Here is an 18,655-nt window from a genome sequence, read left to right as displayed (position 1 = left end):
TCAGAACCCTCATGTAAAATGGTGCAGCCACCTTGGAAACCAGTTTAGCAATTCCTTGTTTCTTGTCCAAGTAAACCAGTTTCCTTGTTTAGTGAGTGGCAGGATTATGTTAGTGAGTCTATCTGCTCCCCACTGCCCACCCACACACACAGTGTGAAGCCTCTGATATTGCTACTTAGGGGGGAGTTATGCCCACAGTCACCCTAGCAGGACAGTGATTTGCACAGATCTCTCCTTGTCTCTTTCCCCGACCACACCCAGCTGTTAAACTACACTAGTTGCTGGCTGATTGCTATATTTTTCAACAACGCCCTGGGGGAATAAATGGCTCCACAAATTGATCCAATCAAATTCAGGCTTCTGGGCTTCCCTGGTGGCGCAGTGGTTGAGAGTCTGCCTGCCGATGCAGGGTACTCGGGTTCGTGCACCGGTCTGGGAAGATCCCACATGCCGCGGAGCGGCTGGGCCCGTGAGCCATGGCCGCTGAGCCTGCGCGTCCGGAGCCTGTGCTCCGCAGCGGGAGAGGCTGCAACAGTGAGAGGCCCGCCTACCGCAAAAAAAAAAAAAAAAAAAAAAAAAAAAAAAAAAAAATTCAGGCTTCTTTGAAGGGATAGTTTCAAAGGTCAGTATTTGAGATTTGTTCTGACCCTGAGAGAGTTCCTCCCAGCTGTATCTTTACCCATTTCTTTTCTTTTCTTCCTTCCTTCCTCCCTCCCTCCCTTCCCTCCTTTCCTCCTCCAGGGAAGTCCCCCTAATTGTTCTTTAAGAGTCAGCTCAGCTGTTCGGTGCCCTTCCTGTCAGTTCTTTTGTATTTGATAATGGCCTTGGGATAGGTTTAAGGCAGCAGGAGCCAATATCCTATCATAATTGGTTGTGTTAGCTGTCTTTCCCATGTTTTTGGTTGCGTTGGGTCTTAGTTGCGGCACACGGGATCTTCGTTGAGGCATGTGGGATCTTCTGTTGCAGCGCGTGGGCTCTTCATTGTGGCGTGTGGGTTTTCTCTCTCTAGTTGTGGCGCGGGCTCCAGGGTGTGTGGATTCCCAGACTGCAATCCTCTTGAGGGCAGGAATGATTTCTCATCCCATACACAAGCCTGGCTCAGGGCAGGCACTCTAAATGTGCTGAATTTTAAGGATGAACTTTCTAACAGGAATAGGAGATAAAAGACTATCATTCTAATTTTCAAAACCTCATGTGAACAGAAAGGTAAGAAATGCCCCCATCTGCCATCAAAGCTGGGGACACACACACTCTGAGGCGGCCAATGCCCAACTAGTTCCTCTTTTCAGAGTCACACTGATGATTTCAAATTTTTCCCTATGAAAGCCACTCTATCTCACCACCTGATGGAAAAAAATAAAAAGAGGACTCAATATTGTCCATTTAGAGGAAGTATTTATTGTAACATAAAATACACAAATCGTAAACAATACTTTTTTGGTGCCTCTATACTAACCTGCATCAACACTAAAATCTGTATCTGAAATAATTTCACAAAGTTTTATAAAGAAAAATTATAAAAAGTATGTTTCCATTTTAAGTTATATTCACTTTTAGTCTCCCTCCCACCCCCTACGAAGCCCCGCACATACCACACATTGAAACATTTTGATGACGTGCCCATGTGTGTCTGGGAGCGAGTGAGAGGCTGAGGTGGCCAGGACTTGCCAGTCACCTCTCCTTGCGGTTTGCAGAACAGGGAGAAGACAGAAGATACATGCAGAGAGCGAGCGCAACTTTCAGTCAAAAATCTCTCCCAGCAACAGGCATAGCCTCAGGAGAACGGAGGACAGCTCAGCCACTGGACGTGCGCGCGAACCCCAGGCTCAGGGCAGCCACTTGCTTGGGAACCTGTCCCCCCAACCCCAGTGCTAACTAGGCAGTGAGAGCTCTGCCCTCGGCACGCCTGTGGCTAGGCCCACTCCTCATCTGAAAGTGTGTCAATCCCTGCCCCCAGGGCTGCTGGGACAACCAGGGCCGGCACTCAGGGTGCCCCGGTGTCGGGCATGAGAGGTCTCTTTGAGTCCAGGAGCAGCCAGGCTTCCTTTCTACCTTTCTCCAACACTCCCAACCTCAGGGGGGATTTTCATCAAATCTTGAGGGGACGTAAGGGGCTTCGCAGCATCCTGCGTCGGTGCTGGTATCCAGGGAGGAGTCCCCCTGCTCCTCAGAGGCAGAGACGGTCTACTGCCCAGCACAGAAGAGTAAATCAGTGTATGAAACCAAGCTAGGGCAAAGAGCAGCTTGTAAAAAGTCCTCTTTCAATAAATAATTTACTACAGAGGAATATTTTCCTTTAACATCAAAACACTGATAAATTCAGAAGTTATTTTTGTAAAAAAAATATGTTTATTTACTCACATGTATAAAAATAATGTTTTTAGGGCCATTCTCTCCTGGGTGTGGTCAGGCCCTTCTTTTGGAGGGGGGGCTGGGGGTGACCTTACAGGCCTAACCCCAAAGTTATACCTGCTTCCCCCTCTTCCCACCTGCCTGCCATGGCCCATTCCTTCCTTCTGGTATAAAGCTACGGAACAAACTTTGGATAAAGTTACGCCGAGGGTTTTTGGTTTTGCCTTGTTTTTGCAAAGCAAACTTCTCAGCAAACTCGCTGGCTGCATTTCCCCAAATTACCAATGCCGACACCCAGCACCCTGCACCAGGGTGGCAACGCACTGGTCCTGGGTTCAGCCCACATTCCTGCCACCCACTCCCCAAGACATTGTGTGCGGACAGTGAAGGGAAATGAGGTGACCTGCGTCCCAGTGGCACAGGACCTGACGCAGGAAGAAAGAATTCTGATGTCAAATTAGGGTGGGAAGGGAAAAACAAGTCCCAATTTGGAAACAAAAACACCATTCAACCTTTGCAAAATGCCGTTATCAATAAGCCTTTGAAAAGCCTCGCTTGTGCCTCTACCAGCGCAGAGGAAGGACAGGCAGACTGGACAGCCACTCCCGGGTAACAAGGCAACGTTCTCAGCGCCTGCGAGCGAGGCTGGGCAGTCCACTCTGGCCACGACACAAAGGACATCAACACTATAAGCTCTAGTTATGTGACTCTCTTTTCTTTCCTCTACCTCATCAAACGTGCCTGCACATGCGTACACACATAGGAACTAAGCGGCAACTCCGTGGGGGCTGGGAATCAGCGGGAGAGGCAGAGAACATTTAGATGGGTTACGGGTTATTTAAAAAGCCACTACCCATCGGAAACCCACATCTTCCCTTGCCCCAGCGATTGCTCTATGTCCCCCCTTCTCCCATCCCTACCGAGGAAAATGGGGATTGGGGGACAGGGAAGGAGGGAGGACTGGTTTTCTTTGTGAAAAGGCAGCTTCTACGTTTCAGAAGAAAAGTGGAAACAATCATGTTCATATATCAATGGCTTGGCAGACACAGTGACAAAAAGATTCACCAGACACGAGGTGCTTTCACCTCCCTCTGTCCTTCTCTCACTTCAACAGCCACATGTCCAAGTTCAGCCACCCTCAAAACACATGGCCAAGTTCCAGGGTTCATGGAACTAACTACCTTTCGGCACAAGGTTAAAACAACCACAGCCTCTGTTTGTGGCCCCACTGCTGCAGCTAAGCTCCGGACAGCAAGGGGGAGAAACAGCCCAACGTGCAATCTCACACACACACACACACACACACCCACACTCACATTCCCTTCACTGGTGCCACCATGCACAGAAACACTAAAGTCACAACTAGTAGGAACACTTCACATTATGAGTATTGTTTCCAAAGCGAAGCGATTCATGGAATTAAAACATCCACAAAAGTAACTCCTCTGGCGAGGATGAAGAAGCTGGAGGTGGCCACGGGGGGTCACGACTGTGCGTGGGGGATCCACTGACTGTCCATAGGTCGGCCTAAGAGCTCCTCCACGCGCCGTGCCACGTCCATCGTGTCGTCCAGATCAAAGTCCCCATCATTGTCAATGACGGGGTCAGGGCTTGGGAGGGAAAGGGGAGAGGTTACGGGAAGGGAAAGGTTGCCAGAGGCCAATGAGGAGCAGCAGAGTCCACCCCGCACCCCCCCAGGTGAGCGGCTCAAGACCGACCGCCTGCACCCTTGGCCCAGGCCTCGCAGGAAAGCAGCACTCTGACCTGAGCCCTGGGGCAGAGTCCTTTGCTAGCTGGTTGGACAGAGTGACTCGGACTAAAATACCCAGCCTACCTGCCCCTAACACTGGCTGCCCGCACACACCTAAACCCCACCTGGTCCTTATACAGAGCCAGAAAAGTCTCCACTTTAAGAGAGGGGAGCAGGTGCCATTTGCCCAACCCCACTCTAAACTACCAACACCTACTGGTTGAATCTCTCCCTCCCACCTGGGCATGTGCCAGAGCCCCGCCTGGCCTGGGTGGTCTCAGACCTAGAGGAGCTCTGGGTTCCTTGCCCACCAGCCCTCTGGTGCCCAGCCTGAGGCCAAGTGCCCAGTTCCTCCCCTCGGAGCCCCAGGAGAACACAACCTACTTCTGTGGGTACATGTTATAATGAGCCTGGGGGCACACGGCTGGGGAGGGGGCCTGGTCCATGTAGGTGGCACTGCTCCCGGCAGAGTCCGCAGAGGCGCTCACAAACCTGCGAGAGGAAGCAGAGCACAGCCTCAGCGGGGAGGGGCTCGGGGGCCACCTTCGTGTCTTTTTCAGGTGCGGAAGGACAGAATGCCCGCTGAGCCTGGGGCCCTGGCTGCAGGAGCGGGGCCCCGGGTACCGACGCCCTGGTGACCAAGCCCAGCTCCCTCCCCAGGAGGGGTGGCGGTGAGGGGTGAGGAGAGCCAGGTGCGGGGGGGGGGGGGGGGTGGTGGTGAGAGGAGAAGAGAGGCAGCAGGAGACCAGAGCTGGACCCGGGACACTTACTCAGGGACCACTTGCTTGATCTGTGGCTTCACGTATCCGTCCACTGCTTTAGCTGCCGAGGGGGAAGAGTGATGAAAACCAAAGTTCTCAAATGAAATGAAAATGCAGTCTCCCTTAAGAATCCCATCTTTTCTCAGGATGTGACACAACTGCCTCATTTTATCTTAGGATCCAGTATAAGCACATCTTTTAATCCGTTAGGAAGACCCAGTAGAGTTGAGAAGCCTCAATACTGACACCGCAGGGTAAGACAGCTTCCAAGCTGGACTGGATGTGTTAATTAATTCTTCAAACCACAGGAAAGATACGCTTCAATACAAATCTAAATCAAACATTAACTGCATTCTAACTGTAAAAAGAAAACATATCGTAAAAGTTTAAAGTCGCAGATGCAGAAAGACAGGGGACAAAACGAGGACCAACAGGAGGAGGTTGCAACAGGACAAATTCTCATTCAAATAAGGAAGAACGCTGTCATCACAGGAACTCCCCGAAACAGTCTCGGGAAGAACTGATTTCTTCATCACTGGAGGTTTTCACGTGGAAGGTGTACCAGCACTCGCTAGGGGTCATGTGGAAAAATCTAAGCATTAGAGGGGAATTAATTTGACTTGAGGATCCCGGGAGTTACTCTAGTTCTGAGCTTCTACCCTTGTAGGAAAGGGAATGTCACTCTGTCAGGTGTCTGCGTGCTCTTTTCGTGGGGTTTCTGCACTCGGGGGTAATAGGATGCTCATGCCTCCCAGCGGGTGCTGTCTGTGCTGTGTGGCTGGTTAAAAAGAATGCTGCCGCTGTGTCTCACTCTTCACAGCATCCCCAGCGGGACGTGGCAGGCTAGGGATAACCTAGCAGATAAGCTAGAGTTACCTTTTCAAAAGGCTGATTATGCAAATCCAGCTAAGTAGGTAGTAGGAATGTGATGGTCTGAAGTCGGTGAATGAAGTCTTGTTTCCTGGGTGTGTAAATACGGAAATAAGTATAAGCTTAACTGTATCAGACAATGAAGATTCCGCTGAGGTCAGAAGGATGACTCAGCCCAAGAGAATGAACTGCTCCGTGGGTCACACATTGCTTGTTATCCTGAGCTGCTTCTACTGGGGCTTCGAATGTCAGCAGCTGCCTTTTCATAATATCTCATAGGCTTTTTGTGCTTTACGGTCTACAGAGAACTTTACCGAATGGCAGAACAGATTAAAAAACAAAGAAATGCTGTAAAAATAGGATTGAAAAATCTAGATTAGTTGTGCCAACAAAAAGAAGCAGTGGTGGGTTTAATCCAAAATACCACATAAGTCTAAAAATATTTTGGCTTATTTCCCCACCTAGAAATATAACCAGGTGGGAAGGCATGATACAAAAAGCAGAATCTATAAAGGAAAAAGGTCAATAGATTGGGCTATATAGAAAATACAAGTCTTTGCACTTCAGCAAAATAAAACCTAAATGTTAAAAGAACGATGACACACTGAGGAAAATCTCTGCTACAATAATAAAAGCTGTATTTACTATATAAAAAAACACTTGCATATTCTTAAGAAAAAAAGGAACTCCAAAAGAAAAATGAGCAAGGAATAGGAACGTACTTCACAGAAAAAATACAAGTAGCCAACAATGTGGAGGTTAAGAAGTACAGGCTAGACTGAGCTCAAACCCTGGCTCGGCCTCTTCCTAGCTGTGATATCTCTGGTAATTTACTTCACTCCTCTGTGCCTCAGCTCCTCAAATGTAACATGGGGATGGTGACAGTGCCTACTTCACAGACCTGTTTTGAGGATTAAATGAGAAACTATTTGAAGTGTGCTCAGAAAAGTGGCTGGTATGCAAGTAAGCATTCAACAAATGTTAGCTGCTGTTATTATTCTAGTTATTATTGTTATTATTATCTTTATATGAAAAGATGTTTCGACCTTACCTAGAATCAAAGAAATGAAAATAAGAACTAAGATTATCATTTTTATGCCTATCAGACTGGCAAACATGAAACTGCTGAAGAGACACTATCACTGGCAGGAGGAGGATGGAGAAGCAGGTACTCAAACAAGACGTCTGTGGGAGTGAAAACGGATTCCACTTTCTGGGGGACAACTCTGGACAGACGTGTCCAAATGCTTGAAAAGTATATACCCCTTGACACAAATTCTACCTTAGGGATTTGTCCTAAGGAAACAGTAGAACAAGATGCATGTACCAGGTTATCTCAATATTAACCAAAAAAAAAAACCTGTGATTAACTTAAATTTTAAGTATCTTAAATAACCAACATAGGATCACCATACAATGGAATTCTATGCAATTGTTAAAATGATGCTTTAAGTTTATATTTACTAACCTGTAACTCTGCCTGATATATTTTTAAGTGAAAGAATAATCAGGTTACAAATGACGACGTATGGTTATAACCCAAACCCGACATGATCTGGTCCCTCCCACTGCTCTGCCCTCATGTCCCACCATTTCTCCCCTGCTCATTCAGCTCCAGCCTCCCGGGTCCTCATGAGTGTTTTTTTTTAAAATATATGTATGTATTTATTTATTTTTGGCTGTGCTGGGTCTTCGCTGCTGCGCACGGGCTTCTCTAGTTGCGGCGAGCAGGGGCTACTCTTCGTTGGGTGCACGTGCTTCTTTTTTTTTTTAATTAATTAATTATTTATTTTTGTCTGAGTTGCATCTTCGTTGCTGCGCATGGGCATTCTCTAGTTGCGGCGAGAGGGGGCTACTCTTTTGTTGCGGTACGCAGGCTTCTCATCGTGGTGGCTTCTCTTGTTGCAGAGCACGGGCTCCAGGCGCACGGCCTTCAGTAGTTGTGGCACACGGGCTCGGTAGTTGCGGCTCGCGGGCTCTAGAGGGCAAGCTCAGTAGTTGTGGCGTACGGGCTTAGTAGCTCCGTGGCGTGTGGGATCTTCCCGGACCAGGGCTCAAACCTGGGTCCCCTGCATTGGCAGGTGGATTCCTAACCACTGTGCCACCAGGGAAGCCCCCTCGTGAGGTTTTCTAAGCATGCCAACCTCACTCCCACCTCAGGGTTTCTGCTCTTGTTCTCTCGGCCTAGAATGTTCTCTCTAGATCTATGCGTGGCTTCCTCACTTCATTCAGGGCTACTCTGATGTCACCTCCTCAGGGGAGCTTTCCCTGACCACTCGAGTGAAGTGCTGTGCCACACACACCCCCCCCCGTCACTTCTCTGTCCCTTCACCTTAGTTGTTTTCACAGTGTCCATCACTAGATACATTTATTTGTTTACCTGTTTATTGTCTTCCTTCTGCTATTAGATTGCAACCCCCCACAGGAAGTGCTTAATAAGCCTCTGGTGACTGAGTGACAGAATACATATCTACGTCGACTGGAAGAACATTCACTAAATTGTTTACGTTGATGAGATAAGAAATGTTGTGTGATATCTATTTTCTTGTCTATACTTTTCTGGAAATTTTACAATAAATACATAATACTTTTATTCTCAGAAAACAATAAAACCATCTCTGTTTTGAAAAACAAAATTTTACCTTCCTAATTTTGTTTGATCTAAGCTTGTATTAAAAGCAATTTATTCCCTTCAGTTTGATATTCGGGGTTGGTGGCTGATGTGTTTTTTGTGTAACTGAAGAAAATAGCCCAGGATTTACATCTGCCCTGGACAGAGCTCAAACAGCAACAACTGCGTGTTAACTGCGTAGATTTTCATGCCAGACAGACAGACTGACACACACAGACACACACGTACACCTAAAACAAAACCAAAATCACAATGAAACCAAATCAGAATGCGAACATTGTTACCAGTGGCAGGCTCGCAGGGAACTGGGGTGTAATATTTGGAGTACACTTCATCTTTTGGCCGGTCAGGAAACACGTAGATAAGGTAACTCAGGTCTCCCAAGCGGTCAGCCAGGGACCGGATGGAGAAGTCTCTGGTGGTAAAAGGCATCAGATTCCAAAACATTCTTTCCTCTAGATCAAAAAACAGAATAATCATAGTCTAAATATGATTTCTGAACAGGAAATCTTAAAACCCAAATATACTACAAATAAAGCTCTCCATTAAAATTGTCCCAATAAAAATCTCCATTTAAAAATTACCATAGGGCTTCCCTGTTGGCGCAGTGGTTGGGAGTCTGCCTGCTGATGCAGGGGACACGGGTTCATGCCCTGGTCCGGGAAGATCCCACATGCCGTGGAGCGGCTGGGCCCATGAGCCATGGCCGCTGAGCCTGCGCGTCCGGAGCCTGTGCTCCGCAACGGGAGAGGCCACAACAGTGAGAGGCCCGTGTACCGCAAAAAAAAAAAAAATTACCATAGGTTGTAGATCAAGTAGTTTTTAAAAAATTTATATATTATTTATTTAGTTAATTTTGGCTGCATTGAGTCTTTGCTGCTGCATGCTGGCTTTCTCTAGTTGAGGCAAAGCGGGGTCTATTCTTCATTGTGGTGCGTGGGCTTCTCGTTGCACTGGCTTCTCTTGTTGCAGAGCATGGGCTCTAGGCGCGTGGGCTTCAGTAGTTGTGGCTCGTGGGCTCTAGAGCACAGGCTCAGTAGTTGTGGCGCATGGGCTTAGTTGCTCCGCGGTATGTGGGATCTTCCCGGACCAGGGCTCGAACCCGTGTCCCCTGCATCGGCAGGTGGATTCTTAACCACTGTGCCACCAGGGAAGCCCAATTAAGCAGTTTTTTAAAGTCATGGGTAGATAAGCAGGTAACACATATACCACTTTCCTAGAGATCTAATGATCTCAGGTAGTTTCCAGTTCAAACAGTATTCTGTCCCTCCCTAGAAGAAACTTCTTGCTGACTCCAGTCCCTGATTCCCTGTACAAAAGTATGAAAAAGAGATAGGAAGTGTGTCCATAGCCAGAGGGTGCATGGGAGTTATTAAAAGCTGTTAAAATCTTTAAGTCACAAAAAACTAGCAAGCTACTCTTGTCTTACCGTGAGGGTCAGAGGAAAAGAACTAACATTCTTGAATGGAAATGATCGATGGCAGTATCCTTATGTTAGGATAAAGGAATAATGAAAATAGCACATTATTTCCACTCTAATGACTCCAAACAACAGAGTAATTCTTTACTGAAATAAGCTCAAGGTTGAGTAATAGGAAGGCAAACATTTCAAAAGGGAAGCAGCTGAGATTTTGGACAGGATACTGCATCACATGTAGCCATACGTCGGGTTGTACATCTGTGTTTCTCAAAATTAGTAATTGTGTTTCCCATAATAAGATTTTACACAAGCTGCAGCTGTGGCATGGTTATACATTTCTGCTTCCCATAATTAGTACTCGTGCCCAGGAATAATAAGTACTCAATAAATTGTCAAAGTAATTTTGCAACAAAAGCACCTAACCAGAGCCAAGGTGTGTCTTAAAAAGGGAGGGGCACTCACGAGAATCAAACTTCCAAGCAATGGTGATGCCACCAATTTCAGAGTCACTGAACCTCAGGAGGAAGGTCCCGTCAGGCTTGTTAATGAGTAGGTCGTGGGCCTGTTGCTTGTTCACGAAACCCAAGATAGCCCTGGATCACAAAGGCCAAATGAGCAGAAGCAGAGTGTGATGTTTTAACGCCAGAAAAAAGACCTTGCTACTACTCTACTGCTGACTTAACAAATGACGATTCTCACCCATCATTCCAATGAGGCTTGAGATGTTTTTTTAACACTTCCATCACACCGTCAAACCACTGCCAGAAAGTGTAATTCCGTCCTGGTAAATTCTCCTGGTTGGAGATACAACAATGAACACAAGAAGGCAAAAGTAACACTTGGGATATTATTACCTGTATATACTTTAACTGGAAAAATTAAATGGAAAACAACATCTACATTGTCAGAATCATACAAATATGCACACCTACCTGAGTTTGACCAAATGGTCCTACAACCCAAAAACAGAATAGAGGGGAAAAGACGGAAGAAGGGGAAAACACCACAGAGCAATTACCAACACCCAGTGGACCCTGGCTACACATACTTTCCCCTGTATCTAGGCTGACTAGTCCTTTGCTGGTTTTGATGTGTGGTCTGTGACCAGCAACAGCAGCATCACCTGGGAGCTTCGGAGAAACCTGTAAATCTGAATGGGATTAGATCACACCGTGAGGCCACAGAGAACACCCCATCATGCGGGTGTTACCAACAATTATCAGCAAAATGCAGTGATCTGATTCCGGTGGAAGGCAGGAGCCGTACTGTAATGGCAAAGACAGACCACCTAGGCCTCCTGCTTCCCTATCAAACCTCCTCTGACCACCAGTGAACCTGTTAGCCAGCTGGTTAGCATGCGACCATTTAAAAGAGTTCCACTGAGAGACTGTGAGATCTCTGAAGTAGGGCATGTGCGGTGAGGGTGGGGGGCGTAAGCAAAGACACGGAAGTTCAGTTTATGATCAGAGATGTGACGGGTGACATCTGAACCACCAGATGCTAGAGGCAAAGTTTCCTTCATCAGCATCCTCTCTTGCAGGCTGAGGGTCCCACGGGAGCCTGACTTTGCATTACACATCAAGGAACATCAGAGAGTCAAGGGGACAGAGCCACGGAGTTTTCATCATCACGAAAGCCTTACTTCTCATGAGTTACGCTGCCGTTTACTTTGCTGTTTCCTTTACAAAGGAAGAAAATGCACTAGCCGCATGCAAGGCCCAATTTGCTGATAGAGTCAAACATAATTTTCTACGTAAAAAAGTATGTGGTTGTCCAGCTATTCAGAAGCTTCCTACTACCACGGGCACGTCGTATTAGAGACATGAGGAATGAGGGCCGAGGGCAGGGAGACTCCTGAGGGATCTGGTTTGCAGGGGCCGATCTAACTGCAGCGGGCGGCGTCCCTCACCCTGTTGAACTGGGACCAGGACACGGACATGCCGTTGTAGTCCTCGAGGTGGCTGCTACCGCTGTTGAAGAGCTTCTGCGCCAGGAACACGAGGTTCTCCTTGGTCAGGCCCCGGTTGCTCTGCACTTCGGCCTTGAATTTCATGTTGAGCGCCTCGCACAGCTGCGGCCACAGGACTTTGTCAGGCACTGCAAACGGCACCCTGCCCTGGTGGGGAGAGAAGCCAGAACCTTAGGAGAAAACAGTTGCATGATTTATTCCCTCAACCTGCAAAAGAAAAACACTGATGGCTAGATGGAGTTACACACACTTGTCTCTGAGCCTGAGGATAAACTCAAGCTTCCCTGGGGTATGCGTTTCTGTGAAATTCGGAAGGTTCCATTTTACTACCTTCACACGTAACTTAGAAGGTAACCTCGGGCTATCTGTGGTGTCCTGTAAATGAGCTGCTGGACGTACAGTGCAATCCTACTTTCTTTTTTTTTTAATCATTCTCTCCTCATTCCCTTATTTATTTATTTAGGATTTTATTTATTTATTTATACAGCACGTTCTTATTAGTTACCTATTTTATACATATTAGTGTATATATGTCAATCCCAATCTCCCAATTCATCCCGCCCCCACCCCCACCCCCACTTACCCCCCTCGTGGTGTCCATACGTTTGTTCTCTACATCTGTGTCTCTATTTCTGCCCAATCCTACTTTCTAACAGCCACGAAAACAGAACATGACCAAGGTCTGGCTCTGACACTCAAAGGGAGTCAAAATCTACAAGACTGGTTCTCTAGGTACAGAGAGAGGATGTGTGCATGTGTCCATAAGTGTGTGCACACGTGTCAGCGTGTGCACAAGTGTCATCCTTGCCCTTGACCCCTTCTGCCAAGAACTCTAGCTCAAAGTGAAATAATATATATACATAGATTCATATATATATATGAATCACTTTGCTGTACACCAGAAACTAACACAGTATTGTAAATCGACTGTACTTCAATAAAAAAAAGTAAATAAATAAAAAAACAGCATAAGATGTACACTAGTCATTAACGTAACTAAAAATGTTAAAAATGCTTACTTATTTAGACAAGATACTTTAGGAATGACATATCACAGGAGGTGCCAGAGTTACATGAGGAGTGAGATCTGTGGATGCACAGGGAGGGAAATGAGAGCAGACATGGCAATCCTATCCAGGAGGCTTATATTTTTTTAATTTTAATTTTTTCCTTGTCTTTTGATTCTCATTCATTCATTCTTTCCTATATATACACACACACACATTTCTACACATATATTTATTTATTTGTTTGTTTGTTTAAATGTCTAGTCAGTCAGTGAATCAGTCGTCCTCCTGTTCCAACTGATTGTTCATCCCAAATCCTCTTTTGGATCAAGTCTTCAAGCTCCTTAGGCAGGTATTTTTTAAAAGGAGCCTCAAACGCAGGGTTTGTAGCACAAGCATCGTAGAATTTCTGCTAAGAATCTCACCCCTACAGCAAAAATATTGTTCTGCTAAGAATCTCACCCCTACAGCAAAAATATTGTTCTGCTAAGAATGTCACCCCTACAGCAAAAATATTGTTCTGCTAAGAATCTCACCCCTACAGCAAAAATATTGTTCTGCTAAGAATCTCACCCCTACAGCAAAAATATTGTTCTCTAAAGAGGCCTGTGGAAAATGCCAAGTTGTACTCTTCACATTAGAGCCACATTAGAGAAGGACATACTTTTATGTCCCAAATAACAAGTATAACCTTTTATCATGCTTTTGTGGACTAATCTCTACTGGAAATGTGCCAACACATGGAACTCTGCCTACTGAAATGTTTTGAAAATGATCAAGCAGCACATGAGTGGTAACCAGAGAGCATTTGGGCACATAAATCCGCAGAATCGTATTTATTTCTTTACACAAAGCATCTCATTCTTCAAGAGACTTGGGATGAATCACAGAATCTAAAATTTGGAAAGGACATTAAAGCTCACCCTCAGTCATGGGAGGGAAGAGGACAGGAAGCAACTTCGAAGCTAAGTGACCTCCTGAGAGGTACAACCTCTAAAAGAAACCCGGGAGTCCCAAATTCCATTCATGCTTTCACCCACAATTCAAAATACTATTTATAGAGCACTGACTATGTGACAAGCATTCTGGGTATCCCCTAAATGAATCTTCCAAACACCACTCGGGAGCATTATTCTCCCTGTGTTGCAGACACTTATGGGAAATTTAGACTCAGAGAGGTCAAGTGAATTTCCTGTTGTCACAGAGTGAGGAAGTGGTGGAGCTTGAATTGAAGCCCTGGCCTTTCTTCAAGCCCCTGCTCATTGTACTTTCCACATACTCTCCATTCTGCCTCCCACTAAGGAAAACTGCATTTTTCTTCTATGCCTTTTGGTGGGGATAAAGAGACTTGAAAGAGATTCATGACAACAGTATCAAAATCTTGAGACCCACGGGCCCAAAGAATACACTCACAGGCTCTGCAAAAGCGTTGTCCCAGAGAACAGTGGCCGTCGCATTGTTGTCCTGGCTGCCGTGAACAATCACCACCACCGGGAGGGACAGGGTCTGAAAAAGACACAGGAGCAGGGCTGAGCTCCTGCAGCCACACGCTCCGCCCTCCTCCCCTTTTTTTCTATCACAACACGTTTATTCTCTCTACAAGTTTCAGTAAATGTCACCCTTGAATACAGAATAGGAAGGGCTCCAGGAATAATGAGACTTTGCACATTGGCACAGGCTTAGAAATTTTAGATATTTTTAAAAGAGACATTTCTGTGTGACATTTTGGTATTTAGGTATTTCTTAGATATTTCTGAAGGATGGAGTAAGTTTCTCAAAGCTAGAGACTAAGAGAGAAAAGAGGAGAAAAATGGAGACATTTCCGGGGAAAAAGAGCAAGTAACGAATGTCTAAAATTACTACAACTGTACTCAAATCCATCCTGACTGATGTTTCTCTTGGTTCGCTTCTGCCCACATCTCCAGCTATTTCATTTCGTTATTATCTGTTTATGGCTTAAGAGAATCTAAGAGATAGAGTCCTAAGGATGAGGTCTCCTCACTTCTGTTCACCAGTAATCACAAGAAGATACACCTGAAACTAACACAACATTGAAAATCAACTATACTCCAATATAAAATAAAAATTAAATTAAAAAATTATCACAAGAAGATACTCTGTGATCAAAACAATTCTTTTGGGATATAAAGTGTACACACACACACACACACACACACCTTGACTTGAAAAACCAGCTCATTTCCACCAACACTGAACTGTGATTCAAACAGGATTGTAAATTTTTCTTCCGTCACCGACTCCGCTCCACGACGGTCAGACCTCTTAATTCGTTTCAGGGACTGAAAAGGAGAAAAATAGAGGATAAAGCCCTCAAACAGCTAGGGAAAATTCGTTCACCCTCTTTCCCCATCCTCACCATGTTCCTGAAGTGAGCGCTGAGGGTGCACGTGGCCTGGTGATACTCCATCACACAGCAGTTGTTCAAGATCTCTCCGCTGTAATCACTGCAAATCAGACAGACAACTTTAAACCCATACAGGGTCTCAGCACACACAAGGTAGAAAACACATTGGGGGTGGGAGGAAATAAAGAAGGTGGTCAAAAAACTTAAGTCATTTAAGAGGAGATGGGGGTTCGGCTGTATAATCTATCTAAGAAATAAATGTACATAAAACACATAAGAAGTTTCCTATAGACATATCCCTACTAAATCATACTTTCTTCACAGAAGAACCCCCTTACTGCTTCTCTGAGAGCTGGAAGGGGGCACAGAGCTAATGGGGCTCCTACAAAGGAACGGCCAGGCCTAGAAACTTCCGAGAAGGTGGGATCACTTTCCTATTTCGAGGGCAACGTACTTGCGGGTGTTCTCGTTCTTGAGCAGCGACTTGGCCTGCTGCTCACTGATGATGGTCGCCTTCACCTGGGGGGGGTTCATGTGCACGTTCAGCTTCCCGCCCACCAGCAGGCGCACGGTGGCTGCGAACTTGGTCTGGGTCTTCAGGACCTGAGGGGGCTGCTTCTCGATGATGAACGTGCTGCGGGGACACAAGTGAACAGGTGACGCCTCAGGGGACGGCGCTCCGGTCCCTCCCTCCGCGTGGCGAGGCCGCCTTGCGCGGGGCACAGCAGGCGAAGGAAGGGCTTGTGGCACAGCCCCCGGTCCCGGGGGGGCCACTGCGAGTCGGGGGAGCTGGCAGGAGGGGAGGCAGTGAGATGAACCCAACAGCTGAAATGGGGGGAACAAGCCCATACAGTGTGCACGAGAGAAACTGGGCAAGGTGAACCGCAAGAGGCCACAGCAACAGGCGACAGAGGGGGATGGGATGAGGGTGTCAGGCACAGACGGAAGGGTTCAAGCCAGAGCGCCCTGTCTGTAAAGACCCTGCTGCCCGCGACCCAGGCCAACCGGATGGGGCCTGGGCGAGGCCAAGAGGCAGCAATCACCTGGTCACCAGGGCTGAGATGATGTCTGTGATGGTGGCGTTGACCTCAGCCAGCATCTCCTCCACGGGGCCGGGGATGGGCAGCTGCTGGCAGAGGTGCTCAGCTCTGCGGATCTGCTGCCGGTTCTGCCAGATGATCTCCGCCAACTTCTCACACCTGCACGGGAGCCCCGAGGCCAAAGGGAAGGACAAAGCCTTCAGCCCCTTCCTCCAGGCCAGAAGCCAGAAGGCTCCCAGGCTGGGGAGAAGGCCCAGACCCAGCTCCACCCACAGGAAGCCTCGGCGCCTTAGCGGCCCGGCCTGTCCACTGAGCAGAGCACGGCTGCCCTGCCTTCCAGAAACACAAAGAAACTCACAGGAGGAGCGACCCTGACTTGGGTCCAACCAGCCTGAGCGTCGCTCTGCACACCTGGCCCCACCCCACTCCCTCACCCAGGGACGCCCCTCCCGGGGAAGGTGGCACAGGACGGGGGCACCAAAGTCTGCATCAGGAACCAGACCACTGGTGAAATGAGACCTGTGCCCCGACAGAGGGAGCCGGCTGCTCACGTAAACACAGGAGCAGGACAGCAGCCGGTGGCGCCACGCTGAGCCCCTGCCGCCCCCGCCTGGCCCCCCACACCCACTACCAGGATTGTAGCACGTCCAGGCTGCCCTCGGGGGGCCCTCCGTTCCCCGCCAGCTGCTGCCGCCGCTTCCACTGGATCAGCTCGTCATCCAGAATGATGGTCTGCTGCTTCCGCAGCAGCTGCAGGGTCTTCTGGTGCTTCTCGGCCAGCTCCTGCGGGGCGGGCGAGGGGAGCGGCCCTTCTGGGCTCTCAGAACACCCTGCAGGGCCACCCCTCACCCCTTGCCGACCCGCTCTGCCCTGCGTGCCCACACAGGGGGGAAGGCTCTGGCCTCCTGCTCTGCTGGGTCCTGCCGCTCTCCTCCTGGCTCTCTCCCTCCCTCAGGTCCACACCCGGGAGGGGAGAGACGCAGAGCCCACTCACCACGCGGTACTGCTGCAGCGTCTGGGCCTCGCGCTGCAGCCAGGCCTCCAGGGACACCTGCTTCTGCTGGAGGGCCGTCTCCCGGCTCAGACGCTCCTGAGGGTTCAGCTGGGCCAGCTGGGCAAACTGAGCTGGAGGAGGGGACAGGACACCCACGACCATGACCTCCCCGGGTCCAGCAGGGAGCCCGGCAGAACTGCACTCACCTGTTCTGAGGCAAAACCCTGGAGGGGACACAGCTGGCAAGTGGCCAGTCAGGGTTCCACAGCCATGGCGCCCAAAGATGAGTGGGCTCCGTCCCCTGGCCCCCCGACTCTGAGCTCCCCTTGGGGAGTGGGGAGACGGAAGCTCGGGGTACAGCTGAGGAGGAGCCAGCCCATGGCCTCCCTGCCCGCCCAGCCCTCCTCTCCCCACGCGGGGTCCGGCTTAGAGCCACCCTGCCTGGTCTGAAGTGTGTCCTTGCCGTTTAAAAGGTGGGTGAACTCGGGCAAATCACCTCACTCTCCCATGCCTCAGCTTCCCCAGGTGTAAAATGGGAGAATCACGGCACCTGCCTCAGTGGCTGCTGTGACGTTAAATGAGCAAAAATGATAAAGAAAATACTCAGGAAGCTGCCTGGCACCATCAGCTCCAGGTGAGAGTCAGTCCTCACAGTCAGTGGGTTACAGGACGGGATTAAAGGCTGGTGGAGCAGCTCTCAGGACAAAGCCGCATCGGGAAGGCCCTGCTCCGTGGGGCTGAGCGCAGCAGCCTCTCCTTGGGGAAGCGGGGTGGGGGGGGGGGGCGGGGGTTCTCCAGGTGCTGAAGGGGCCTAACATGTTTGTCCAGGTTGGGTCACTGTGAGCTCAGCAGACCAGCCGGAAGAGGGAGGGAGACAGAGTGTCCAGGGCCACTGGGGACACGAAAGCAGCAAGAGTCTCTCAAGAGAGGGAGGCAGCTTCTCTCCACACCAGCTGTCAGGCATCTCATCGATGGCAGGAATAAGGTAACGAGGCCTCACTGACGAGGCCTTTTCAAAAAATCTGTTATATAATACTTAAGACCTAGGCAAGTATTGATAGAGAGGATGATACAAGGAACACCTGTGTACCAAGACGCCAGCTTAAGAAAGTAGACATTTCCACAGTTAAGCACCTGTACACCCTCCCCTGCCGGCATCCCCATCCCTCCCTCCACAGGCAATCACCATCCTAGATGCTGGCATTCCTACCCCCACCAATAGGCTTTTGGAACGTCCCACGGTCCTTACTGGGGCTGAGTCAAGAAGATGAGAGCGTCAGTCAGCAGGTCTTGGTCAAGTTCCCGGCAGGCCTCTGAGGGCCATGTCACACTGACCGAGGCCCTGCCCTACGGACGCACAAAAGCAACTAAGGACACACTAAAGCAACCCTAGACAGCCAGGAAGGCCCAGAACTAGAAGAGAACTTAGAAACATGGCTCTCACATGACTGCGGGGGACGGAGCAGGTAAGGAACACAGCAGAAGAATCTGGAGA

General features: G+C 48.6%; 1 protein-coding gene across 5 annotated transcripts in view; it reads right to left on the bottom strand.

Annotated features, from left to right (window-relative positions):
- Positions 1-1,375: 1,375 nt before the first annotated feature.
- STAT5B (signal transducer and activator of transcription 5B) overlaps positions 1,376-18,655 on the bottom strand; it is a 62,497-nt gene continuing 45,217 nt past the window's right edge. For 2 of the 5 annotated variants that reach the window (XM_012537792.3, XM_033411099.1), the window contains 14 exons: positions 17,161-17,291; positions 16,798-16,949; positions 16,170-16,325; positions 15,581-15,760; positions 15,139-15,226; positions 14,939-15,061; positions 14,175-14,267; positions 11,695-11,901; positions 10,485-10,579; positions 10,248-10,378; positions 8,650-8,820; positions 4,873-4,924; positions 4,487-4,594; positions 1,376-3,962 (listed from right to left, as the gene is read on the bottom strand). In XM_012537792.3, the coding sequence (XP_012393246.1) occupies positions 3,836-3,962; positions 4,487-4,594; positions 4,873-4,924; positions 8,650-8,820; positions 10,248-10,378; positions 10,485-10,579; positions 11,695-11,901; positions 14,175-14,267; positions 14,939-15,061; positions 15,139-15,226; positions 15,581-15,760; positions 16,170-16,325; positions 16,798-16,949; positions 17,161-17,291 (1,814 nt within the window). In that variant the 3' untranslated portion in view covers positions 1,376-3,835. Of the gene's footprint in view, positions 3,963-4,480; positions 4,595-4,872; positions 4,925-5,739; positions 5,825-8,641; positions 8,821-10,247; positions 10,379-10,484; positions 10,580-11,694; positions 11,902-14,174; positions 14,268-14,938; positions 15,062-15,138; positions 15,227-15,580; positions 15,761-16,169; positions 16,326-16,797; positions 16,950-17,160; positions 17,292-18,655 lie in introns of those variants that run through there. The other 3 variants (XR_004478615.2, XM_033411098.2, XM_012537793.3) reach the window with 3 other exon arrangements.

The sequence above is a fragment of the Orcinus orca genome, chromosome 19, assembly GCF_937001465.1.
Source record: "Orcinus orca chromosome 19, mOrcOrc1.1, whole genome shotgun sequence".
NCBI classification, from domain to species: domain Eukaryota; kingdom Metazoa; phylum Chordata; class Mammalia; order Artiodactyla; family Delphinidae; genus Orcinus; species Orcinus orca.
Note: the sequence above shows the minus strand (reverse complement) of the source record. Positions and strands in the feature narration are given on the sequence as shown.